Source organism: Desmodus rotundus, chromosome 6 (assembly GCF_022682495.2).
Source record: "Desmodus rotundus isolate HL8 chromosome 6, HLdesRot8A.1, whole genome shotgun sequence".
NCBI lineage: Eukaryota > Metazoa > Chordata > Mammalia > Chiroptera > Phyllostomidae > Desmodus > Desmodus rotundus.
This window is the reverse complement of record NC_071392.1, coordinates 117,913,590-117,941,326: the sequence shown is the minus strand read 5'-3', so window position 1 is coordinate 117,941,326 and position 27,737 is coordinate 117,913,590. Positions and strand designations below refer to the sequence as shown.

Below are 27,737 nucleotides of genomic sequence, written 5' to 3'. Positions count from 1 at the left end.
CAAGCTGAGAACAGGGAGTACTACAAGGGGCAGTGGCAGAGACCACCAGCACCATTCAAGGACCACAATTCCCACCCCTCTCAACGGCCCTCCAGCTCTGGGGCTTGTGCCAGGACAGCAGCACCCACAACCCACAGATGCCAGGGACAGTGCACAAGTGGGCCCAACAGGTTGGAAATGGCCATGCCCTAACAAGCCACGGGCAGAGGCCTCTGCTGCCCCCACGTGGCCAACATGGGAGGCACCAGGATACCAGCCCACCAGGGAGGGGCCTGAGCTGCTCCTCCCCCAACAACCCAGCACTGCCCCTGCTCTTCTGTCTCTTGGAACTTCCCTCCCACCAGCCCTCCTTTGCCAGTCTCCTTGCCTGAAACCAACACGGAACCTTGGAGTTTCCTTCTAGTTCAAGAGCTGCTTTAGCCCTGGCGTGTGGCTTGGTTGGTTGGAGCACTGTCCAGTAAACTGAAAGGTCACAGGTTTGATTCCCAGTCAGGACACATGCCTAGCTTGCAGGTTTGGACTGGTCCCTGGTCTAGGCAGGTGCAAGAGGCAACCAACCGATGTTTCTCCCTGATGTTTTCTCTCCCTCCCTTTCCCTCTCTCTAAAATCAGTAAGCATGTCCTCGGGTGGGGATTTTAAAAAAAAAGCTGCTTTATATAGACCCTTAATTGCCTTCAACGGCAATATAGGCACCAATATACAAAAATAAGACACAAATGTTCCATCTTCAAGGAGATTTTTAAATATTATTCTGCACAGCAGAAAGAAAAGGTCCAGAGTATATCAATACTCAATCTCAAAACCTGTCTCCCAAGCAGCAGCCTTTTGAGCAAGACTGCCAGAAAAATCAGGACTGCACATGGGGGCTGGCAAGTGCCAAGGCCAGGAGTGGGGGAGAGAGGCAGCAAGAACCCCACCCTGCTCCCCATGAGTTAATGGGTCCCTCAATTCCTTGATTTCTATTAGCCTGAAAGTGAAACCAGATTCCCTCCCCAGTTTCTGGGAAGGGAGCAGCCCTTTTTGTCTGGTTTTAGTCTTCCAGATTATACTTTTTGTCCCAGATTACTCACTTCCATCAGGTCAACTCATCAGCCCCATACCCAAGGTAATTCTGCCCACTGAAGTCCTGTCTTTCCAAACACACCTGCCTATAGAATTTACAGTATAAAGTAACCTGGAATTGTCCTTCTAAAAGTTGCTTGACAAAATTAGATACAGAATTAACCTGCCCAATTAAGCTTGCAGAATCTTGAAATAAAACATGTTTTTCAGTATGTTCACACAAAGGCTAAATGCACAACAGAGTTCATGAACAGGTGATGATCTCCAAGGCCATATTGACAAAATTGTGATTAGATTATAATACATGTAACTTGCCTTACATTTAGCACGTTCAAAGGCATACAAAACCACAGTCAGGTGAACACAGAATAGCTCTCCCCTGAAGCGACTCCAGTGAGTGACACCAAATTTCGAAACTATACAGCAGGTTACAGCAAATCCTCACTGTCACAGGCACAGTCCACATTACATATATAATCTTTCCTTACTGGTTACTAGTTTAGACTGAATTAAGGATTTATCTTGATGACCTAGGAAAATTCCCTTGTCTTTCTTGCTTTGATTCAGGTAATAAACAACCATAAAATTAAGTAAGGCTCTTAAAAAACAGAAGTTCATAGATCCCACTGTGGAAGGTTGCAGGAACTCCCCCTCCCCAGGTAACAATCAGGGGATCTTCAACAGCTCAAGGAGTGCTCCAACAGCTCCAAAATAACCCTGGGAAAAAAAACACACAAAAAAATAAGAGCAATTTTCTTCAGAATTATTTAAGTTACCATAAATGATTATTAGTATTAAAGTCAACACCGACATCAATTCCTGATACCCATTTCCTAAGTACAATATTTTTGATCAATGGTCGGGAATCAGCTGTTGGGAAACTGAGGTTGGGAATTCGAAAATACTGTTCTTGATCTGTGGTCCATTGAATCCATAGGTACAAAGTATCAACTGTATTTACTGAAAAAATTCAGCCCTAACTGGTGTGGCTCAGTGGATTGAGCATCAGCCTGCAAACTGAAAGGTTGCTGGTTTGATTCCCAGTCAGGGCACATGGCTGAGCTGCAGGCGAGGTCCCCAGTGAGGGGCGTGCAGGAGGCAACCAGTCAATGTTTTTCTCTCACATCTCACATCCATGTTTCTCTCCCTCCCCCCTCTCTAAAAATAAATAAAATTTAAAAAATTCAAGTATACACGGACCTGAACAATTCCAACTCTCATTAATGTTCAAGGGTCAACTGTATTTCAAGACTCAAAGAGCCTAAAATAATCAAAGTTCCATATTTGCAGGAATTAACCCTAGAATCAGAAGCCTGAATACAAATGGAAAACTGACAAAGGGACTAGCAATGCTAACCAGAGTAGAACATCAAGGCGGCAGGCAATGAGAGTGCCGCAATATAAAAACAAGAGTTCCTGACGCGTTCTTATTTTAACTGTGATGACTTGAAAATGTAAAAAAAGTTAACCTAAGAAATCAATCTCCATGTTCTACCTAGGAAAAAGGTTCAAGAAGAGGCAGAAATTCAGCAGGAGGAAAGTTACACTAAAATTTAACATTAAACATGGTTTCTTTTTATTCTAACATTAAACAAAACAGGTAAAAGATCACAACAAACAAGTAGCATAAAAAAGGTATAAGAAACAATGATAACTTGGTACTGATTTGCTAATACAACATTAGAAGCAATAAACAAGTTATGTGTCTTGAACGTTAAGCATTTTGATATGGGAAATTTGTGTACTTTGGGTTTTAACCATTAACTTAAGCAACTTAAAAAGAAAAATTTACAGCTATTTTAAAGGAAAAAGCAATCTCTATAGCACTTCGAATCCTACTTCAATTTCTGTCAATTCATATAAGCAATATTAAAAGTAAGTATACACATGCAGCCCTGGCCAGCGTGGCTCAGTTGGTTGGAGCGTCATCCCATGAACCTGAAGGCCCCAGGTTCCATTCCCGGTCAGGGCACATTTACTAGGTTGTGAGTTCAGTCCCAGTTGAGACATACATGAGAGGCAACCAACTGATGTTTCTATCTCGCATCAGTGTTTCTCTCCTTTCTCCTCTCTCCCCCTCCCTTCCCCTCCCCCTCTAAAATCAATAAGTATGTCATCAGGTGAGGATAAAAAATATACACACAAACACGATTTTGAAAAATGTTCATGGTAATACTATCTAAAATCCAACATTTGAAATAGGTCAACTGCCACACAACCAAGGGGAGGAAAGAGAGAGCACTTTCCAAAATAGGGTATCAGGTTGAGTATCTCAGTGATTCTTTTCCATTTTGTCATTTCTAGTCTGTCTATATGTTACGTTTTTATGATACTGTGTTTCTAGTCCTGGAATGCTCTTTACTGATCTAATTATTTTTAAAACATACATATTAAATAAATGTGATGAACTAGGCCAATGCATAAAAACTGACATCAAAAAATGAAATAAGCAGAACCCAGAGTAAGTACATTTATAAAGTACAATGGGAAAAATATAATGGATGGTTCAGAAAAGAATAAGGCATCAGAAATATGGCTGAATGTTCATCAAGACCTCTTTCTTGAAAACTGCTGAAGCTCATGTTGAAATTAACCAAAAATCTTTCTTGCATTAAATCAAGTTTAAGAAATAGCTTTTGAACATTAATATAATCAAAGTTAAACCCCATATCATACAGTTACAAAAATATGTAAGTGCTGCAGCACCTTTCACCTCTATTTCAAATTCCAACACAGTGTGAACTGGGTGCCTTTTATGTAAGTGACATATTGCAGGAAACAAGTCTGCTTACCTCGTGTTCCGAAAAAAGTGCTTTCAACTGTCCCTTGGACCAATAATCCAAAGCATATGCCAAAAGCCGCATGGCGATCGTATTAACTCTCAAGAAATTTCCAACAAATACCACCTGGTTAATATTCTGAGTACATCAAAAGAAGGCAATTAGTTTTCATCTTAATTTCTGTCCTCTTGTAAAAGCCACCCCAAACAGAGACCATGTGCCTAGTTTCTAACAGCAAATTGACTTCTGATCACAAATAAGTACTTATATTTAATCCAATTGATCAAGGGCTGCTTAATTTGATCCCCACACAACTCTGGCCCCACTTCAAAGCATGCCAGAAAAATATCACAGGAGAAAACAGATTAGGAAAAACATGTGTATTAAATATGACAAATAGCCCTGGCTGGTGTGGGTCAGTGGTTGAGTGCTGGCCTATGAATCAAAGGGGTGCTGGTTCCATTCCCAGTCAGGGAACATGTCTGGGTTGCAGGCCAGGTCCCCAGTAGGAGGAGCGCAAGAGGCAACACACACTGATGTTTCTCTCCCTCTCTTTCCCCCTAACCCTCGCTAAAAAATAAATAAATAAATCTTTAAAAAATAATGACAAATAACTATTAAAAAGTTTTATACAAAGTAAAAAGACCCAATTCAAAGAAGGAAAGTAATACAAATAGGCAAATTATATACGAAATATGACAGAAAAGAAATCTAATCGCACTGGTGATCAAAAAGTAAAAATTTAGACCCATTAAGTGTTAACAAAACAACTGAAATTCCACTATTTGTCAAACTGTGGTAAAACTGACCCACTCATATATTGCTCAAGATGTTCTAAATTGTTGCATCCCTTCTGCAAAGAAAGCACCTTGGCAATACCTATCAAGGTTCATAATATGGCCATGTTCTTTACATGAGAAAACTCACTTCTGACTAAGTTCCTTATCAAGAATAAAATCCAACCAAGGAACAGCTTCGCGTTTAAAAATGCTTTACTACAGAGCTATCATTGGCAAGCAACCAAATGCCCAGCTTGGTGTGAATGATGTATAACATAAAAATAAATCAAATACACAGTCATGAAATTTATAGTTACATAAAAAATATAAAATGGTATGTGTACCAACTAAAATCTTAAATACATAAACACAGGAAAGGGAACATGCAATAAAGAAAACAGAGTTAAAATATTCAAATGAAGAGGTTTTAATTACTTGATGCTGATACAGTATCTTTTTAATAAAAAATGACACAATCCTTCTGCACCTTTTAAGGTTTTTTTGTAAGCCACATCTCTATTTTATCTGTTTAAAAGAATAATTTTAAACAAAAATGTATAAATAGGGACAAGCTATAAAGCTGCACCAACTGGACCCCCAAGGGAAGGCCATTCTTGGTTCTTTCATAGCCCTGTACAATGCTGCTTGACCTGAATGCTACAAGGCAGCACTGTAAAGAAGCTGAAAGCACAAAGACAGCTCTGCTGCGGTGGAGGGGGGCAGGGCGGGCACTGCGTGGCCCGCTCAGTCTTCTCCCAGCTTCCATGACTTCCTCTGGATTCCTTCCCAAGGATTCTAGAGTTCCACAGTGAGCATGGAGTCTAGGTTCAGCATCGCTATCCATCATCACCACCCAACAGCCCCCACCATCTGCCACACTGCCTACCTTCCTACCTTCCTCTACTTTCTCCTCTACCATCTCCTCTACTTCTAGATAGTAACAGTGTTTCTTTTCAGTGAGAAAAAAAATATCAATTAAGATTAATCTAGGAGTGAAGAGTTTTAACTTCACCAATGAAACAAACGTCACCATGTATGACCACAGTTAGGCCCCGTTCAGAGAAGACAGATGTTCTATACAAGGTGGGGCCCACTTAGGATGTTCTGTATTTTCCTCAGAGCAACTAAAGAAATTCATGTCCCCTTACTTCATTAAGGGCACACATTCTTGCTATCGAGCCAATGTTGTTGGTGATGGTGATCAAAGTTGCTCTGGCGAGGTCCTCTTTACTGGCAGCCTCTCGCTTCTCCTTGCTCATCATATTTCCGAAGCTGTGGGGGGGGGGGGATAAATACATATATAAATACACACACACACACACACACACATCTTTGATAAACCAAAGGCAACACAGCCCAAAAGAACTTGAATGTGACTTTTAGAGTTAATGTTCAAATCTTCAAACTTTTCATTATAAAATAAAGGAGCATCTGCTCAAAGAGAAACGCAGCTTCAAAGAGAACCGTCAAGTATGCTGAATGAGCAAACGGCTTCCACTGCATTACATCAGGCTTTGATACCAGATATTCACGTATTCAGTTAGGATCTCACTAGATCCACTGCAAGGCACTACTGCTCCTTCTGCAACCAGGGAAAAGTTCCAGAGAGTCACCTCCATTAACAATTTCTCCCCAACCGCCCAGCTGTTCCACTCAGCTGAAGGGTCATATTCACATCGGATAAACTGCTTTATCCTAGCAAAGTGTGACCAGAAAACAAACCCAAGCAATCATAAACAGATGTGATTACCAATGAGCAAATGCTGCTCACAGAAAATGAAATCTATGTACAAAGCACCTAAAGTTAGTAAACAAGCATGTGTATGAATGCCTTTGCTATTATTAAAAACCATGTGCCCCAAAACACACAAAAAATTGTATCTCCAAACAATTCAAAAATAAAGAAAACAATCCCACTTAAAATAACATCAAGAGGATAAAATACTTAGAGATATATTTAACAAAAGTATACACACTGAAAACTACAAAACACTGGTGAAAAGAAAGCAAAGATCTAAAGAAGTAGACATGCCATGTTCTTGGATCACAAGACTAGACAGTGTCAAAAGCTGCAATACTCTCCAAAATGATCTCCAGATTCAACACAATCCCCATCAAAATCCAACTTGTCCTTTTTTGCAGATATTGGCAAGCTGATCCTAAAATTCATATAGAAAGTCAAGGGACCCAGACAAGCCAGAACAATCTTGAAAAAGAACAAGTTGGAAGACTCACACTTCTCAATTCCAAAAGTTAATACAAAGCTGCAGTAATCAAAGCAGCATGGTATAACAATGAACATAATGATGAACATCAATGGAACAGAACTGAGAGTTCAGACATAAACTATACATTTATGGTCAACTGTTTTCCACAAAGCAGCCAGAAGTCAATGAGGAAAGCAATCTATTCAACCAGTGGTGCTGAGGAAACTATATCCACATGCAACAGGATGAATGTGGACCTCTACCTCACACCATACACAAAAATTAACTCAAAATGGATCACAGATCTAAATGTTGGAGCTAAAACTATAAAACTCTTAAAAGAAAATACAAAAAGTAAATCTTCATGTTCTTAGGGTTAGGCAATAATTTCTCATAGGTAACACCAAAAGTACAGTGATGAAAGAGTAGATAGATAAGATCTATTTAAATATAAAACTTCTATGTTGCAAAGGATACCATCAAAGGAGCAAAGACAACCAACAGAATGGAAGAAAATATTTGCAAATTATGTATTTTATAAGGGACTTGTATCTAGAACATACAAGAATTCTTACAACTCAATAATAAAAGACAAATAATCCAACTAAAAAATGAGCAAGACTTGAAAAGACATCCCTCCAAAGAAGCTATACAAAAAGTCAGTAAGTACATGAAAAGATGTCCAACGTCCTCAGGGAAATGCAAATCAAAACTACAAGGAGAGATTACTTTATACCTATTAAAGCAGTTTAAAACTGGGGGGGAAAAAAACCTGTTAGCAAGGATGTGGAGAAATTTAAACCATTATATATTGCAGGTGTGATTGTAAAATGGTACAGCCCCTCTGGAAAACAGTCTGTAGTTCCTCAAAAGATTAAACACAGAGCTGCCACATGATCCAGCAATTCCAGTCCTAGGCATATACCCAAGAGCATTCAAAACATCCAGACTTCTGGACAAGATGGAGGCGTAGGTAGACACACTGTGCCTCCTTGCACTACCAAAAGAAGGACAACAACAATTTAAAAACAAAAAACAACCAGAACTGACAGAAAATCGAACTGTATGGAAGTCGGACAACCAAAGAGTTAAAGAAGAAACATTCATCCAGCCAAGTAGGAGGGGCAGAGACGGGCAGCTGGGCGGAGAGGACTCTCGAGACAAGGCAGTGGCTGGCGGACCCTGTGAGGTGGCAGCTAGCAGAGCAGGCGGTCCCACATTCGCACAAAGATAAAGTGGGAGGAACAACTGGGGAGCGAGACAGACCACACAACCCAGGGCTCTAGCTCAGGGAAATAAAGCCTCAAACCTCTGACTGAAAACACCTGTGGGGGTTGAGGCAGCAGCAGGAGAAACTCCCAGCCTCACAGGAGAGTTTGTTGGAGAGACCCACAGGGTCCTAGAACGTACACAAACCACCCACCCAGGAATCAGCACCAGAGGGGCCCCATTTGATTGTGGGTAGCGGGGGAAGTGACTGAAAACCGGCAGAGAGTGAAGCAAGCAGCACTGTTCCCTCTCAGACCCTTCCCCCACATACAGCATCACAGTGCAGCAATGTGCGTTGCCCCGCCCTGGTGAAACCTGAGGCTCTGCCCTTACTACGTAACAGGTGTGCTGAGACAAAAAAATGGCCCAAATGAAAGAACAGATTAAAGCTCCAGAAAAAATACAACTAAGCAAGAAAGAGAGAGCCAACCTATCAGATGCACAGTTCAAAACACTGATAATCAGGATGCTCACAGAATTGGTTGAGTATGGTTGCAAATCACATGAAAAAATGAAGGCTATGCCAAGAGAAACAAAGGAAAATGTACAGGGAACCAACAGTGACAGGAAGGAAACTGGGACTCAAATCAATGGTTTGGACCAGAAGGAAAAAAGAAACATTCAACTGGAACAGAATGAAGCAGCAAGAATTCAAAAAAATGAGGAGAGGCTTAGGAACCTTCAGGACATCTTTAAACGTTCCAACATCCGAATCACAGGGGTGCCAGAAGGAGAAGAGGAAGACCAAGAGATTGAAAATTTATTTGAAAACATAATAAAGGAGAACTTTCCCAATTTGGCAAAGGAAATAGACTTCCAGAAAGTCCAGGAAGCTCAGAGAGTCCCAGAGAAGTCGGACCCAAGGAGGAACACACCAAGGCACATCATAATTCCATTACCCAAGATTAAGCAGAAGGAGAGAATCTTAGAAGCAGCAAGAAAAAAGGACACAGTTACCTACGACTCCCGTAAGACTGTCAGCTGATTTCTCAAAAGAAACCTTGCAGGTAAGAAGGGGCTGGAAAGAAGTATTCCAAGTCATGAAAGGCAAGGACCTACATCCAAGATTACTGTATCCAGCAAAGCTATCATTTAGAATGGAAGGGAAGATAAAGTGCTTCTCAGATAAGGTCAAATTAAAGGAGTTCATCATCACCAAGCCCTTATTATATGAAATGTTAAAGGGGCTTATCTATGAAAAAGATAAAGAATATGAACAGTAAAATGATAGCAAACTCACAGTTATTAACAACCACACCTAAAACAAAAACAAACTAAGCAAACAACTAGAACAGGAACAGAACCACACAAATGGAGATCACATGGAGGGTTATCAACAGGGGAGTGGGTGAGGGAGAGAGGAGGGAAAGGTACAGAGAATAAGTAGCATAAATGGTAGGTAGAAAATAGACTGGGGGAGGGTAAGAATAGTTTAGGAAATGTAGAAGCCAAAGAACTTATATGTACAACCCATGGACATGAACTAAAGGGGGGGAATGTGGGTGGGAGGGGGTATGCAGGGCGGAGGGGAATAAGGGGGAAATGGGACAACTGTAATAGCATAATCAATAAAAATATATTTTTTAAAAAATATGTCCACACGAAGACCTGTACATGCATGTTCCTAGCTGCATTATTCATAACAACCAAACAGTTGAAATAACCCAGACGTTCATCAACTGATAAATGGATAAAATGTTATATATTCATACAATGGAATATTATCCATCAATGAAGAACAAATACTAGGCCCTGTCTGGCTAACTCAGCTGCTTAGGGTGTCATCCCAATGTACCAAGGTTGCAGGTTTGATCCCCAGTCAGGGCACATACGAGAAATAATCGATGAATGCATAAATAAGTAGAACAACAAAGCAATGTTTCTCTTTCTCTCAAATTAATAAAATTTTAAAAACAAACAAAAAAGGAAAAAAACACTAATGCCACAATACGGGTGAACCTTGAAAACATTAAGCTAAACAAAAATCACATATCGCATGATTCCATTTATATGAAGTGTCCAGAATAGGCAAAGCTATAGAGACAGAAAATAGATTGGTGTTTATCAAGGACTGGGCGGTGAGGAAACGAGAAGTGATAGCTAATGAATACAAATTTTCTTTCTGGGATGTTAACTGTTCTAAAATCGGAGTATGGTAATGACTGCACAATTCTGTAAATGTACTGTAAATCACTAAAATGGACACATTAAACAGGTGACTTTATAGTATGTAAAGCTATTTAGAAGGAAAAAGTTATATCCAATATTTTTATTTTATTTCTGTATTTCTCAGAACATACATGCCCCCTTACCTTGAAGCCACAGCCCAGCCTGGCAGTCCAAACCTCTCGTAGTCCCCTCCGTAAATGTCTCGCACTAGTTTGTCTACTTTGGTGCTATCTCCACGAGATGCCATGTCAAGAGCTTCTTCAAAAGTGGAACAGCCAGTAAGTAGACAGCAGAGACCAAAGAAAGTTCCTCCTCCAAGACTATAATTAAAAATAAACAACAGCGTATTGTAACATTTTTTTAAATAGGAAGGTAGTATTTATAAACCCAAAACCCTATTCACATATCGATCCACTCTTGCCCCCCCTCCCCAATCACACAGATGCCACCAGTAAAAGTCTGAAGCCCTGACTGGTGTGGCTCAGTGGGCTGGGTGTCATCCTGCAAACAAAAGGTCACTGGGACGATTCCCAGTCAGGGCACATGCCTGGGCTGTAGACCAGGTTCCCAGCTGGGGACGTGCAAGAGGCAACCAATCGATGTTTCTCTCACACATGGATGCTTCTCTCCCTTCCCCTCTCTCTAAAAATAAAGAAAATCTTAAAAAATAAAATAGAAACAAGTCTGTGAAAATAAGAGGCCCCTAATACGCCCGTGAAGATAAACATTCATGTGTACCAACAAACACCACAGCAAACACAGGACCCACCTCTCCACCCACATCTCCAGTTCAGTCTGGGCAACTATGGAGTTCGAGAAACCCCAAGTGCAAATCAGCCTGCCACACCTAGGACGAAGCTGGGGCCTCTTCCCTTTCTCTCCCCAAGTGCAGGCCCCAAGTCATCCCCCTACAAGAATTTGTCCCCCTGGCTCATCCACCCCTACCCCACAGCATCTCTTCCATGAATGCGTTTTTCTAAAAAAACAATTACTCCTTTCATTCAACTCACACCTATTAAAAAACTTCTTTACCCCAATTCCCAGCTCCTTATTTTTCTTCAAGCGGTCTCTGATCCTTAAAGTGTATTCCTTTCTCATCTGCCATCTAATTTTCCCTTTCCAGACTACTCGCCCCCAATCACTTTTCTATTGCTCAATATCTCAACCTCTAGATCTTGCATCATCCTCAGACCACGTTAAGTATGTGCACACACACGTGTGTTTATATACACGTATAACATCTGCGCCAGTTTCAAAGCTAGAACGTTGCCTTTTCTTGCCTTCTCCTTATAGATGCTACTGAGCTTTGGTTACTTTATGATATATGCACACCCTACACTATCTGAGGGCAGAGACTACGGGATCAGTGAGTCTGCTGATGAGAGTTTATGAAGCTATGGTAATGAAACCTGGAGCAATACAGATTAAAGAAAAGTAGATCATGAAATCAGAATTTTCAAAGCAAAACATTTGTTTGCATAATCCCAGAAAAAGTTTTATTTTTCACATAATTTTAACAGATTCTTAAAAGTGTTTATATGTGCCCTTGCTGGCATGGCTCAGTGGATTGAGTGCCGCCAGCCTGTGAACCAAAGGGTCACCAGTTCAATTCCCAGTTTAGGGCACACGCCTGGGTTGCAAGCCAGGTCCCCAGTAGGGGTCACACGAGAGGCAACCACACACTGATGTTTCTCTCCCTCTTTTTCTCCCTCCCTTCCCCCCCTCTAAAAATAAACAAAACCTTTTTAAAAAAACGTATATTTATATGCAATACCTATATGATATCAAGAATATAAAAGACCTACCTGGTACCAGTGACCCGCTTGTAATTATCTTTGGAATATACTGCTAAGATGCTAACCCCAGAGCCAATGTTCACCAGAAGCAGAGGGTATGGATTTTTCAAATCAAATGGTAACTTCTGACAATTTTCAGAATCAGCAGGGTTTTCAAAGTAATAGCACTGTGACCGTCCATTGAATCCAACAGAGTCAATGTATAAAATTCCTTTTATTAAGCAGTCTAGTTCATCAAGTTTGCAAAGCTGAAGATCACCTATCTGTAATGAAATAAAATGTTTTAGACTTTTTAACAAACCAACAGAAATAAAAATTCCATTTAATAAGGCATCCCATCTACATTAAACAAACCATAAAAGCACGCAGGGACGTGTATCATTTGTGCATGCTTTACAGAACAAATCTGTAGATGACAAACGGATGAACTGCTAAGACAGACTCCTGCTCCCAGAGCCCCAAATGCACTCTACCTACAAACCACTGCAGCAGCTGGAGAGAATGTGCCCAACACACAAGCAGAAAACCAGACATCTGCTCACAGGCATGAAGCAGGAGCACGGTCGAGGTCACAGCCCTACCAAAAGCAAGGCTCCCAGAAATCTAAGTAATGCAAGCATCTGGTGACACAGGCAGAAGCCACAAAGACTGACATCTGACTTCCAAAAGACCATCTTCAAAGCTATGGAGCAGTAACAAAGTAGGCCATACCTTATTATTAATAACGTAAAGCCAAAAGGCTGCAAGTGGGCAACTAGAAGGTAAGATTTTTCACTAAACAAGTTACAGCCTCTGGAGGACAGGGAGATTTCATCAGAATTTAAAACATCATTATCAACTTCATTTAAAGAATCAGTAAATGATTTAATTATTATTTATATTATGGAACACTGTACAGAAATTAAGAATGAAGAGGATCTTCATTCAATAAAAAGTTGAAGTGGGAAGAATTTCAAGACATGTTAGTCAACAAAAGCTGAAACATTTTATAATGATTCAATGGGCCTCTTTGTAAAACCATGTTTATATGTCTGTGCCATACACAGTCATGCACAGAAAAAAAAGACACATAAACTTTTAACAGTGGAGATGATATAAAGACACTACCATGTTTTACTCTATGAACTTCTAACCCAATCGAATGTTTACAAGCATATATACTCAAACATATGACAAAGGTAAAGATGCCTCAACCCCTAAAGCACCTACTTCTGTTGACAACCAAGATCAGCCCTCAAGTTCTCCCCCATTAAATCAACTCCCATTTGTTTGATTACATTTACATGCAATTTATTCTGATCCAGAGGGGAGGTGAAAGTTCATAGGTAACTTCATCTTAATCCTTAATTAATCCCTAATTAAAATTAAGTTACTCCTCTGGCCAAACCAAAGCCCTTTATTTACCACTGTCATTTCATCTGCACAGCCTTCCCTGCCAAAACAAATTTAAATACCAATTTCCTGACACTTGAATCTCAAGTGAGAGCGTTTTCATTTCTTAGGCATATCATTTTATACTGGTGGCTTGTTGGAATCCAAGTAGCTTTCTGCCACTGTACGTCAAACCAGCATCTCCTTTTGTCCTTCCCGTAATTCATGTTATCCTGAAGTGCCCTGCTGTGCTATGACTACTCCTAATAAAGCCCAGCCTCATTGACGATAAAATGCATGTCATTTCACTAACTCCCGGTAAGTCTCACACCAACATGCAAAAATCATTCTGTGAGGAAATCTGATTCAAATTAAAAAAAATAACTATTTTAAAAATTGTTTCAGAGATTGAGCTTTGACGTTCTGTCAAGATGGAGGCATAAGTAAACACAGTATTCACCTCTTCCCACAACCACATCAAAATTACACCTAAACTACAGAAGAGAATAACCATCATTCAGAACCGCCTGGAATCGGGCTGACTGCAAGTCATACAACTAGAGAATTAAAGAAGCCACATCCAGACTAGTAGGAGGGACAGAGACACAGAACGGCCCTGTCCCACATCCACATGTGGTACATAAAAACTGTGAATGGTATCTTGGCTGCAGAGTCCCCTCCAGAGGAGCAAGGACACCCAGACCCACACCAGCTGCCTCCCCCATCCCAGCGTTCCAGTGCCAAAAGGGAAGTCCCCATAACCTCTGGCTGTAAAAACCAGTAAGGATTGAGGCTGAAGGAGGTAGAAGGCTTCTGGAATCCCAAGCAGTTCCTCTTAAAGGACCCACATATGAATTTACTCAGACTCACTTCCTCTGAGCTCCAGCACTGGGGCAGCAGCTTGAAAGGCACCAGAGACACACAGGGAGGAAATTAATTGTTCGGCATCAGGGTGAGAGCTGGGGGGAGAAGGAATGGAGGGCAGGTAGAGCGTTCTCCCAGACAGAAAGTGCTGGCAGAGGCCATTGTTCCTTTCCTGAGCTATCCCTCACCCACAGCAGGCAGGTGGGCACCATATCGGAGTTCCCACCAACCTGGCTCACACTGCACTGTCCCCTGCCCCTTTGTAATTCCCTGAGGTCCCACATCACCAACTTCTGGCCCACCCATGCTGATTCCAATGGCTTTTCCATACAAATGGCCTACCTTGGCTCATGCTTCAGGTTTTCCTAAAAACTCTGCAAATAAGCAGCATCTTGCCCCATACCTCTCACTAAGTGGCCCCAGGCCAGACGCTACCAGCAGGCCAGAAAGAACTGGAAATATTCAAAGTGATGAAAAAGCAAGGACCTACAACAAGATTAGTCTACCCAGCAAAGCTATCATTTAGAATCAAAGGACAGATAAAGAGTTTCTCAGATAAGAAAAAGCTAAATGAGTTCATCACCACCAAACCAGTATTATATGAAATGTTAAAGGGTATTCTTTAAGAAAAAAAAAGAAAAAGATTGAAAATATGAACAAAATGGCAATAAATACTTATCTATCAACAATTGACTCTAAAAAACAAACAAGCAAGCAAAACAAACAGACTTAGAGATGCAGAGAACATTTTGACGGTTGTAAGACAGGAGGGGGCCTGTGGGAGTGAGTAAAAAAGGTGAAAAAATTAAGTACAAATTGGCTGTTATAGAATAGCCATGGGGATGTAAAGTACAGCATAGGGAATATAGTCAATAACATTCTAATAACTATGTATGGTGTCAGACAGGTGCAAGATTTATCAGGATGATCACTAAGTAAGTTATGTAATATCTAATCACTGGGGTATACACCTGAGACTAATATAGTAAGTTATGTCAACTATAATTGAAAAATTAAAAAATAATTTAAAACAGAATTTAAAAAAAAACTATTTCAATGTGGTTTCTTAAATATTAGTCACTCCTAATGCACAAATAGGATTTGATAGGCATTTCATTTTCAGTTGTCAAAGATGGTACTGGTGCGTACAAACAAGAAGCTCGACAGCCTAAAAGGCCATCCCTAAGATCTAAAATCCACTTTGCACCCTCCTTGAATTTACCACACAACTCTGAACCTCTGGTAAGAGCCTGAATGGTTTTCAAATACGTTCCAAAGGGCATCTCTGCAAGGTCCTGAAAATAGAGGTTTTCTCCTTTACCTATCAGTCATGGTCCGGAGTCCACTATGATCCTTCCACAAGGGGAACTTTCTTTCCTTCTGCTACCTTCCCCTACTCACAGGTAAAAAGAAACCACTGAAAACCGACAACCAAGGGAAATACAAAGAATATAAAGCCGTATTTAAAAATTAATTTTCAAAATTCTATTCTATATTATGATTATGGCCAGTTATGAGAGAAAGTCATGAGCTAAAGGTCAAAGAGAACAAGGTCATACATCATACAGTGACACAGGGTAAAGGGAAGACAGGTAGAAGGATACAAAGGCAGAATCTCTGGAATAATATTCTCATCGGTGGCATTAAAAACATGGCCACTGAAGGTATTTAAATCTGAAGGTCAGAGTCTTGGCCAATACACTTACCAAGTTTCCCACCTACCCCCATCTCCACCTTCAGGTCCTAGCCTCAAGGTCCTGCACACAGCACCCATTCCCAGACATGATCTAGAGACTCCCGTTACCAAGTGTGCTGCACAGAACACACCAAAAGGCATTAGGGGAGAGGTGGGTCTGCTGTCAACCATCTCTAACTAGTTTAGAGACCTGAAGCTCCTTAGCGGGGGGGTTGTCTTATTTTTACCTTGTTTTTTTAAAAAAGTACACTTGCCAAGACACAACTGAAGGGGACAAGAAACACTATGAGGTACAGGAGATTGGAACAATATTATGACATGAAATGACATTAATTCTATTATTTTTCAATCTCATTGTTCCAGATTTAATGATGTTATTCCTCATGGTTGTTTACTCTGTTTTATCACAGCTTCACTTATTTTTTCATCCTAAAAGAACAAAATGCTCTCTTTTTAGTGGTTCTGATTCTCACCAATCCATCTGAACTGGGCAAAAAGTAAATTATACCACAATCTCTAGATAGCTAACTCCTATCACTAATTTATATTTAATCTTAATTTGACTCAAGAATATTTAAATTCCATTAGAGATGGAAATGATTCCACCACTTGCTACTGGTTATTATTTTTAACAGATTATCATAAATTGTATATAAGCTAAAAAAATGCATACTGTGAGAAAATCCTGCTCAAATTTGTACGCTCCACCTCCAGTGGCACAAAAGACAGTGTGGAGACTTGAGAAGTTTTTATCTCTGCCCATTTGAATAAAAGCAGGCATGTCATGAGTGGGAAAGCGTATAAAGTGCAGATTGCCTTTGCGTCCACACAGAGTCAGGTCCTTCAGTTCCAGGTGCACGTCCCGAATACCCGTGGACCCATAAGCCACATTGGAGGTCAGGTACTTCCGAATGCTTTTAAGACTTTCCACTTCTTCCTCTTCTTCTTCAGCAGTGATGTCTTTGGGTTCAAAATAAACCAGCTTGACTAGGGTTCCACCAATATCCAAGCCAAACCATGGAAAAACTAAATGGGGGAGAAAAAAAAGTCAAAACAGCTTTTTCATGAAAACCAAATTTACACTTACTAGATCAGAAACTTATTTCACACCCTAAAGTTTCCTAGGACTATATAAACAAACAGGCTTGAGGGACAAGAAATGTAACTGATTTGGAAGTGAATCTTTTTAAAAAAATTACAAAGGCCAAGAAGAAAAATTTCAGAACACTGAGCCAACCCAACACTCTTATACAACAGACATGCCCAAACTACACTGTGAAATATTTAAAAACAACAAAATGACTACCTATTAACCGTCTGGGGAAAAAATGAAAATGAAAACCTTCACCCTTCCCCTTGGCTTACAAAAGAAATCTTGGAAGCTTTCAGAACTCTGGTTTAGTACTCAAACTAGGTGTAAAGGAAAACTCCCCACCCCATGTAACATAAGCTCCAGTGTTCAATTTCTCTCAAAACTCAATGTCCTAAAAAAGAGGTTTCAATGGAACAGATGTTTCAAAGTTATTATCTGTAACCAAAAAGATCCTTCCCAAGAGAGTAGCTTCAGGAGGCTGCATCAAGATGGACTGCATCGATATACATGCCTTCCCTTCTCACTTTAAAACCCAGAAATGACTAAAGATAATACAATTTTGATATACTATTTTCTAAAATAATTCTGGAAACAAGCAGTGATACTATCAGCGGAACTAGGCTGACAGAGGCAGTAACTGTCCAGAAACTTCAAAAGAGGAATACTATAATAATTGGGGAGTAGTTATGAGGGTGGGTGAACAATGGGCTGTTTCATCCAAGCTACAGATGGCATGACTGCCATGGGGAAACAGGAGGTCTGGTGCAATCATGGGCAGGCCAGTCACTTCCCTCTACTGAGACCCACTCCCCACCTCCCTTCCTCCAGACAACAGAGGTGAAGATTTCAATGAGCACAGACACTTGAGCCCAAGATTCAGGCTGGCACCCAAGCAGCTGTTATTAACCAGAAGGAGTGTGTCCAGCTCTGGCCATATATCCCATCTCTCTCCTACAATCCACACCGACAGACCGGTAAACAGACACTATATCCACTGACAGGAAAAGCACAATCCTCAAACCAGAGATAATCACTTCACAAATTAAAACCACCAAAAGGGAAATCAACACCACAAAAACAAGAAGCTAAACATGAGAAGGAGTTGCAAGGACAAAGAGGAGACTTAACAATCATTAATATATCAGGAGTAAAATGAGATTTCACCTATGAAAAATGAGTAAGCTACCATTTAAAAAATGTGATATTCACATCTGTGAGCTGTATCCACATTTGTGAGGGGGAGGTTCAAAACCAAATAAAAGAGGACAAACTACTATATACTTAACACAGATGAATCTCAAAAACAGATTTACACAGAAGGCTACATGCTATGTGATTCCATTTCTATGAAACTAGAAAATACAAAGCAAATATTCCTGCATCTGAGAGAAAGCAGATCACAGGCTGGAGGAGAGGAAGGAGGATGGCACGGGGGGCAAGAGAAAACTTTCCATGGTAACCCAAATCATGATTGTTGGGGAGGAGCACCATAGGTATAAGTATCTGTCAAAATGCATGGAGCTGTACTCTTGTAATGAAAGCAGTTTATTTTATGTAGATTATACCTCAATAAAGACACATTTACAAAAAAGGAGAAAAACTGACTTCCAAAATAAAGCTTAACAAGTACATTCAGCAAGAAAACAGGCACAGAAAAAAAAAAGGAAAACTAAGAAATTCTCCCAAAATGTCTCTTGAGTATGAAAGAAAGGTAGATATACAGAATACAGAACCATACTCCAACATCTATCTTACATGAGTTCTAAAATTTTTCTGGGGGAAACAGGGGATATAGGAAAGACATTAATCATCAGGTTGAAAAATCTACTAAGTGTTAAACAGAATCAATTAGCAGAGAATGGGAAGACTTGGACATACCTTATTGAAATTTCAGGAAATCCTAAAAACTTCCAAAGGAAAAAGTGAATTCCTACAAAGATAAACAAGTCACATAAGGGTAAAATTAAGACTTCATCAACAACACAGATGGCAGAAGACAATGGTGTAATAGCTTCAAAGTGATAAGGAAAAAGACTTTGAAATTCATATCCAGATAAGTCAGCTTTCAAGTGGCAGTGCAAAAGACATTTTCACACATAAAGAGCTCAACATTTACTACCCAAAGAGCTTCTCTGAAGTAATTAATAAAATGCACTCCAATGTATTTTTTAAAGCATCTAAGAAATGAGGAACAATAATAAGCGAAAGAAGCAATACATGCTAACTTTTAGAAAAATAAGCAACCTGCCCTGGCTGGTGTGGCTTAGATTGAGTGCAGGCCTGAGAACCCAAAGGTCAGTGGTTCGATTCCTAGTCAGGGCACATGCCTGGCTTGCAGGCCAGGTCCCCAGAGGCATAGAGGCAACTGATCAATTTTTCTCTCCCTCTCCTTCTCCCTCCCTTCCCCTCTCTCTAAAAATAAATAAATAAAGTCTTAAAAAAAAAAAAGAAGTAATCTGAAACTAAAATACATGATTTCAACACAGGAAGTAGAAGAGGGAAGAGAAAGAGAGAGAAGTGAAAGTAAGCAGCAGTTCTGTCCTTTTGAGGAAAAGGAAGATGTGGATTCTCACTAATTCTGAATAAAGTAGTGATGGTCTATATGCATTAAACCATCCAAAAGAAAAGAAATGAACATAAGACCTTCAAATAAGTAGGGAAAAAAATCAGTTCAAAAACAAAGTAATATGCCCTGGTTCAGTGGATTGAGTGCTGGCCTGCAAACCAAGGGGTCGCAGGTTTGATTCCCAAAGCGCATGCCTGGGTTGCGGGCCAGGTCCCCAGTGGTGGGCGCACAAGAGGCAACCACACATTGATGTTTCTCTCCCTCCCTTCCTCTCTCTCTAAAAATAAATAAAGTATTTTAAAAAACAAAAAATAAAAATGATTACTACAAAGTTAAAAATTGTAACAATGAATGTGTCATAATCACAAATAGATCAAATGTCTCTTCCAGACTGAAGAGGAAATTCAACTATATGTTTACTTTAAAAGATACATCTAAAATGAGATTATACAAGTAGAGTGAAGGTAAATAAATGGTAAAACAGCCACAATGAAGTCCCATAGTAAGGAAGAGTTAGATGCTTCTCAAAATAAAATCAGCTTCTAGTCAAAAGTACTTGTATCAAAATCTTAAGCACTTCACTGAAAACTGATAGAGCAGTTGACTTACCGTAGGAACCATGGTATTTTCAAAGTGAAACCCATGTTTCAAGACCAGCACTGCATTTAACAGGAGCTATACTCACAAGATGAAAGGTGCCCCTCCAAGCAGTGATCTACCAAGAAAATAAGATTCACAACTCCCTTCCCTACATTTACTCCTATTTATGTACATATTCATTGACCAAATCAGTGGGTAGAAATGATGGCACCATTAAGGAACTTATCAGCTATATTTACATAGTTAAATTTGTGTATGCAAAATAAAGGCTTGGACAATGCTACTCCACGGTATCAAGCAAAAGTTAACAGCAAACCCATAAAATACAAGGAGACTAAACAGAATTCAAACCAAAAGCATTAAAGGGGGACAAAAAGTCCCCAACAGTGGACTCAGCTGGTTGGGCATCGTCCAGCACACTGAAAGGTCACTGGTTCAATTCCCAGCCAGGGCATATGTCTAGGCTGCAGGTCCAGTCTCCTGAGGTATATGCTCAAGGTAGCCAGTTTCTCTCTCACATCTATGTTTCTTGCCCTCTCTTTCTCCCTCCCTCCCCCTCTCTCTAAATAAAAAATAAAATATTAAAAAAGGGTGAAGAGACAAAAAGGAATTATGTCATTGTATAAAACAGTATAATTGAAATGATCCTAACACATGCTTCAAAAAATATTAAACACAAGGAGAAACTGACTAATTTAGAAACCAGTGTGAGAATGATACACGTCTCAGAAATTTGCCTACACACAAAATAAAGATGTTACAGAGAACGTGACTACACAGCCAATAAGGTGATCTATTACAAATAAATATAGCTCTATCAAAAAACCAAATACACTTTCCTTTTGCCCCGACTGGTATTGATCAGTGGGTTGAGCCTTGTCCTGCAAACCGAAAAGTTGCTAGTTAGATTCTTGGTCAGGGCACATGACTGGGTTATAGACCACGACTGGGGATGTGTGACAGGCAACCGATTGATGTTTCTCTCACACATCAATGTTTCTCTCCCTCTTCTTCTCCCTCCCTTCCCCTCTCTCTAAAAATAAATAAATAAAATGTTCTCTAAAAAATACACTTTCCTTTCAAATACCCATAAACCATTCACAAAAAGTAACTATTAGCTTTAAGAACCTCAAATTCCAAATAACAAAAACAAACCACATTTACTTTCCACAGTACCTCAAAATTAAGATATTAATCCTTCTTTCCCTCTTCCTTCCCCTCTCTCAAATAAATAAATAAAATCTTTTTAAAAAAGAAAAAGAAATTAGTCCAACACACAAAAAATGCATCCACCTGGAATTTTTTTTTAAGATTTTGTTTGTTTATTTTTAAAGAGTGGGGAATGGAGGGAGAAAGAGAGGAAGAGAAACATCAATGTGTGGTTGCCTCTCTAGCACCCACTTCTGGGGACTTGGACTGCAGCCCACACATGTGCCCTGACTGGGAATCCAACTGGCAACCCTTTGGTTCTCAGGGCAGCACTCAATCCACCTAGCCACACCAGCCAGGTTCCACCTGGGAATTTTTAAATCCACTATTATTAACTCTGAGATTAAAGAGGAAATCAAAACAACTTATTTTAAAATGAATGACAATGATATCACTACCTATCAAAAACAACAGATACAACCAAGGTGATACTCAAAGGGAAACTCTAGCCTTAAATGCTAATCAAATGTATTTTAAAAGAAGAAAGTCTGAATAAAAGGGAATGTCACATACAATTTGAAATGCTAGAAAAATAATAAAACAGACCAAACAAAGCCAAAAAATAAACAGAACGAAGTCATTAAAGATAAAAGATGTAAATGAAATTAGAGCCCTGGCTCGTGTTGCTCAGTGGATTCAGTGCTGGCCTGCGAACCACAGGGTTGCCAGTTCAATTCCTAGTCAGAGCACGTAAAAGAATCAACCAATAAACACATAAATGAGTAGAACAACAAATTCCTCTCTCCCTCTCTGTCTCCCCCTCCCCTTCATCTCTCTCTCAAATCAGTAATTTTTTAAAAAGATATATCTTACTAACAATTATTCTTATTCACAAAATAGTTTTTAACTCAGTGACTAGATACTTATAAAATACTGTTATAAAATCAGCAGGCTCAATAATAAACTTTACATTCAGGAAAAATAAGCACACAAAACCCAGTAGAGATTACTAAAAACTACATGATGGCTTTCCCTTTTAGACAGCAAAATTTAAACATTTTAAAAGGGGGATTTTCACATCCTAGTTATTCTCATTGACATAAATTGAGAAAGAAAAGTGTCTAAAGATAAAAAGTCCCCAAGTTATGAACCTGAAAAACTCTGATTAAGTTATAAATTTAGCCAGAGGAACATCACCAACCTTTTAAATGACCAGTTAAAATAGCCATTCTTGCCGCTTTCTGATAAGGTCCTCTCCCATAGCCTTTCCTTTCAAAATGTGTTTAAGCAAAGCCATGACCTATGTGGCTCAGCTGGTTGAGCATTGTTCCCCAAAGCAAAAGGTCACTGCTTCAATTCCTGGTCAGGGCACAAGTTCGAGTTGCAGGTTCAGTCCCAGTCGGGGTGCGAACAAGAGGCAAGTGATGGATGTTTCTCTCCCTCTCTTTCTCCCTCCCCTTCTTGCTAAAAAAATAAAATCTTTTTTTTAATGGTTTTAAACAAATATTTTGATACTTATTTTTTTAACTGAGGATATATTTATTGATTTTTAGAGAGATAGACAAGAAACATCAATGTGAGAAAGAAACATTGATCAGCTGCCTGCCGGAAGCACCTCATCAGGGGATGGAACCCACAACCTAGGTATGTGCCCTGACCAGAAATCGAACCCACAACCTTCTGGTGTACAGGACAATGCTCCAACCAACTGAGCCACCCAGCCAGGGCTAAGCAAACATTTTTAATAGCATACATCTCTTCTTGCTTACCATCCCCCCAGATAAATAGAGGGCAGGGATGCCAACACTGAACAATCATATTATCTAAGTGCATAAGTCATACATAAGGTCCCTAAAATAACAAACTGTACCATTTTAAACACTTGCATAATGGGACTATTTTTAGGCCCTACTTAATGTTTTATATTTGTTTTACATCCCAAAGAGGGATGTTTTCTTCAATTTCATTTAAAGTTAATATTATAGGTCCAAAGCATCCTCTCCCATTCTGTCTCTCAAAAATAGGCTACAAAGCAACAGATATCTAACTTTTTCCTTAGCTTCCTGTGGGCAGCCCTTCCTAAATCCCTAACTAAAGATGAAACACTGCATCTGATAAAGGGCAGTCTCCTGGGGACCCAACACCAGTTCCTTTCTGCCAAAACTGACAGTCTCCCAAAGTCAAGGAAAAGCAATCTATTTTCTACTTTAAAATTGTCAAGCTACAAACAAAAGTTTTATTTTTTAAACTAATGGAGCTACAACATGCTCGGAGTCACCCTGAAAGAGCCAGTTCATCCACTGCTATGGAACACTCTGATACCCGGGTTTCTACATCTTTTGCACACCTGGGGCCTTGATTAAAATGTTCTCCGGCCCTGGCAGGTGTGGCTCAGCTGCCTGGAGCAACATGGTTCAGTGGGCTTGGAACATTGTTGCACAGACCAAAAGGTCAGAGGTTCGATTCCCAGTCAGGGCCAGCCAGGTCACATACCCACGTTGCTGGTTCAATTCTCCCACCCTCCCAACCCCCCACACCCAGTCAGGGTGCATATGAAAAGGCAGCCATGGATGTTCCATGTTTGTTTCTCTCTGCCCCCCACACCTTCCTCTCTCTCTAGAAAGCAATGAAGAAATGTCCTCAGATCGGGATTTAAAAAAAGTTCTCTGAATACATGAGTGTACACATTTGTCAAAATTATACATTTTACTGTATGTAATTATGCCTCATTAAAATTTTAAGAATTAAAAGGTGCACCCTGGCTGGTGTGGCTCAGTGGATTGAGTGCCAGCCTGCAAACCAAAAGGTTGCCAGTTTGATTCCCAGTCAGGGCACATGCCTGGGTTGCGGGACAGGTCCCCAGGTATGAACAACACGTGAGAGGCAACAAGAAAGGTGGTACTACCCCATACCCAACTCTTCCAACAATAAACAATTTAGTCTTTACTGGATTTTCTCAAGATTAGACCAAAGTAAGGCTGCCTCTTTAGCAAGAGGGGTGAGGTATGTTAGGGGCGCTGACCTCTCCCTCCCCAGCAGTCAAAAAATCCATGTAATCTGCGCTGGCTGATGTGGCTCAGTGGGTTAAGCATCAGCCTGCAAACCAAAAGGTTGCCAGTTTGATTCCCAGTCAGGGCACATGCCTGGATTTCAGTGCAAGGTCCCCAGTAGGGGACACGTGAGAGGCCCAATCGATGTTTCTCTTGCACATCTATGTTACTCTTCCTTTCTCCCCCACTTCCCCTCTCTCTTAAAAAGAAATGAAATATTTAAAGAAAATTTTTTAAATCCATGTAACCTGACTCCCAAAAATCTTAGTTGTCTCACAGTATCTAAAAAGAAGTCAAGGACCCCCCCACAGACACCAAGATGTAAGGATGCTCAAGTCCTCTATACAAAATGGCACAGACCAATGCATACAGCCGGCCCTCTGCATCTACAAATGGAAAACAATACATGTCTACTGGGAAAGAAAATCCGCATATAAGTGCACCCATGCAGCTCAGACTCGTGTTGTTCCAGGGTCAACTGTATGTATATTCTGGGAGGGTTCAGCAGTCTAACATGCTGTTTCCCCCTCTGACAGGTACTTCAAAACCACCTTATATGACTCCCCCCTTCAATGGTCTGAACCAGTGTTTTTCAGAGTGTGGTCTTTGAGTCACCTGTATCTAAATGATATGAGGTGCTTCTTAGAACCCTTTCTGGATTTTGATTTAAAAAAAAAAGAATTGAACCCAGGGAATCTGCATTTTTAACTCTCCAGGTCATTTTTATGCTCAAAATTTGCAAGCAGCTAGAAATGTTCACTTCAGGTAAGAAAACCTTGAATGCAAAAGATCAAGACTGTGCTTGCTCTTAAGCAATAAAAATTAGCTACTAGAACATGAACAATCTGTAAAGCACGGGGGCTAAGAGCAGATGCTATGAAGCTACAATTCCTGAGTTTACAGTTCTGTTCACTAGCCATTTGACACTGGGCAAATGAGCCCCGTTTTTCTCATCTGTAAAATGGAATACTACCACCTACCTCAGAGTTGTGAGGGCTAATGAGTTATTAAAACTCTCAGAGGAGTACCTGAAAAAAAATTTTTTTAACATTTTATTTATTTATTTTTAGAGAGAGGGGAAGGGAGGGAGAAAGAAGGGAGAGAAATTCAATGTGTGGTTGCTTCTCCCGCATCCCCTACTAGGGACCTGGCCCACAACCCTGACTGGGAATCAAACAGACACCCTTTGGTTCGCAGGCTAGTGCTCAATCCACTGAGCCATGCCAGCCAGGGTCAAAAAAAAATTTTAATTAAAAAAAGATTTTAGATTGCCTGACCCATCCAACACTCTAAATACAATAATTATTTCAAATCCTCGTGGCCAATGTCCACAAAAGCTGGCTATACAGCTGTGAATCTTATTTGCGGAGTCTCTGGAATCTGCATCCATAATCCAATGATACAGTACAAAACCACGAAGGAACTAATGTTTTGTACTGCTTAAAAATCAGGTGCACCCTGACCGGTGTGGAGTTGGTTGAGCGTTGTCCCGCAAAGTAGAAAGGTCGCCAGTTCAATTCCCCATTAGGACACATGCCTGGGTTTGCAAGTTCAGTGCTTCCCCCGACCCCGCACCGCGCCCCCTGTGTATGAGAGGCAATCCATTGATGTTTCTCTCCCTCTCTTTCTCCTTCTCTTCCCCTCTAAAATAAGATGCATTTTTTAAAAAATCAAGTGCTCCTCAAATAAAACAAACCAAGCTCTAAGAATGGTAGGTTGAGAGATGTTTTCCAAATAAATCTCTTTCTAGAGGATAGGAAAAAACAAAAGAACTGGAAACTCTCCAAACATTCCATAGCAAAATATGACTGCATTTAGTCATCCGCATCATACAAGTTAAAACTAAAGCAAATGGGTAAACTGGACCAAGGTACAAGACAAGACCATCCAATAAACACTTCACACCCATTCTGCCACTTTCTCTCTCTTAAATCTGCATCTAAAACAAGTTCATTTCCTAAAGTGGGAATTTGGCTACAACATCAACAAAAAAAGTTATCTAATCATATGTAAAATACCACTATATTGTAAGGCTAATATCAGTATCAGAACAGAGGATACTTTCAACAGCACCCATTTCAGGGTGCTAGAAAGACGCCCTGAATTAAAGACCTATAGTGGGGAGAAAATAATTGGACAAGATCTAAACATGAAAAAAACACTAATAATAAAACGGAGAAAACGATTCTCTGATAAGAGCGTGTGCAAGTCCCAAGGTGAGATTCAAGAAGACTTCGTTTTCCCTAAAAACGAAAGGCCTTAATGCCCAGAACGCTCCAGTCTTAAATCCTATCAACAAATAGATGTCAAGGAAAGAGGAGATATCCGGGTGCGAGACGACCCGAATTCTCATGGGAAGAAAAACAACCAAAGCTTAATACACAAAACATGGAATCTAGTTTTAGGCTTGCAGCAATTCAGGGGTCAGTGAACCATCTTCCAGGAAGCCTGAAATTTCCAGACAGAAAAAGACTTAACGTCTTGGAGAGCAACTCTTTAAAAACCCACACAAGACAGACTGTGGATTCGAAGGACTTGGGGGGGAGGGGAGGCGGTAGAAATAAGTCAAAAGAAGCGTTCTCCAGAGTAACATCATGTGACTCTCGGGCATGGAATGCCTAAGGAGCTAGGGGAGAGGAAGGGTCCTCGGGGAAGTGACTGCGGAGACTACTGTGCCCGACGGCCGAACCCCGAAGCCACAGCCTCTGTGGGACCCCAGGCCTCCAACCCGCTCTCTGCCCACGCACCAACCTGGGACCACCGTGAGGGGGCACTGTCCCCTCGCAGGCGCGCGGGAAAAACGGCGGCCGGGCGGGAAGGGGGCAGGGCAAGCCGCGAGCGCGCCCCGCCGGGCACTTACGCGGCCGCTTCTTCCTAAGTGTTTCCACGCGCTGGCGGGAGACCGAGGTAGTGCCGCTGTAGGAACCAGGTCGGTCCCGCCTTACTTCCTCAGTCAAGGCCGAGGCTGCCGCGGCCGCGGGTGCCGAAGCGCTATTCGCCCGGCGCCTCAGCGGCTCCTGCCGCCGCCCATCTGGCTCCTCGGACGCCGGCTCCCAGGTCGACGAAGCGGACGTGGTGGCGGCCCTGCCGTGGCGCTCCATGGGCACACCAAGTTGGCCCGCTCCCATCCACAGCAGCCACTGCTGCCTCCCGAACCAGCCACCCAGCGTCGGACCCCTGGTTGCCTCCTCCGCGGCAGTCCAGCCGGAGCAGAGGCGAACCCTCGACCGTCCGCCCCTTCCGTTGCGCCAATGTGCAGCAAGCCAATCCCAGCAGGCTTCGGGA

At 40.9% G+C, this 27,737-nt stretch overlaps 1 protein-coding gene across 4 annotated transcripts; it reads right to left on the bottom strand.

Moving 5' to 3' along the window:
* Window positions 1–720: 720 nt before the first annotated feature.
* PANK2 (pantothenate kinase 2) lies at window positions 721–27,723 on the bottom strand. 4 transcript variants are annotated; one of them, XM_045194703.2, is made up of 8 exons: window positions 27,313–27,444; window positions 18,966–19,017; window positions 16,668–17,020; window positions 12,073–12,326; window positions 10,411–10,587; window positions 5,771–5,894; window positions 3,856–3,981; window positions 721–1,780 (listed from the first exon to the last, which is right to left on the bottom strand). In XM_045194703.2, the coding sequence occupies exons 3-8, from the start codon at window positions 16,773–16,775 to the stop codon at window positions 1,730–1,732; spliced, it is 840 nt and encodes a 279-aa protein (XP_045050638.2). In that variant the 5' UTR covers window positions 16,776–17,020; window positions 18,966–19,017; window positions 27,313–27,444; the 3' UTR covers window positions 721–1,729. The 4 variants fall into 4 exon arrangements, with proteins under 4 accessions (XP_045050638.2, XP_071077880.1, XP_024415241.2 ...); XM_071221779.1 differs by having other exon boundaries at window positions 16,811–17,020; XM_024559473.3 differs by lacking the exon at window positions 18,966–19,017 and having other exon boundaries at window positions 27,313–27,723.
* Between the last annotated feature and the right edge of the window lie 14 nt (window positions 27,724–27,737).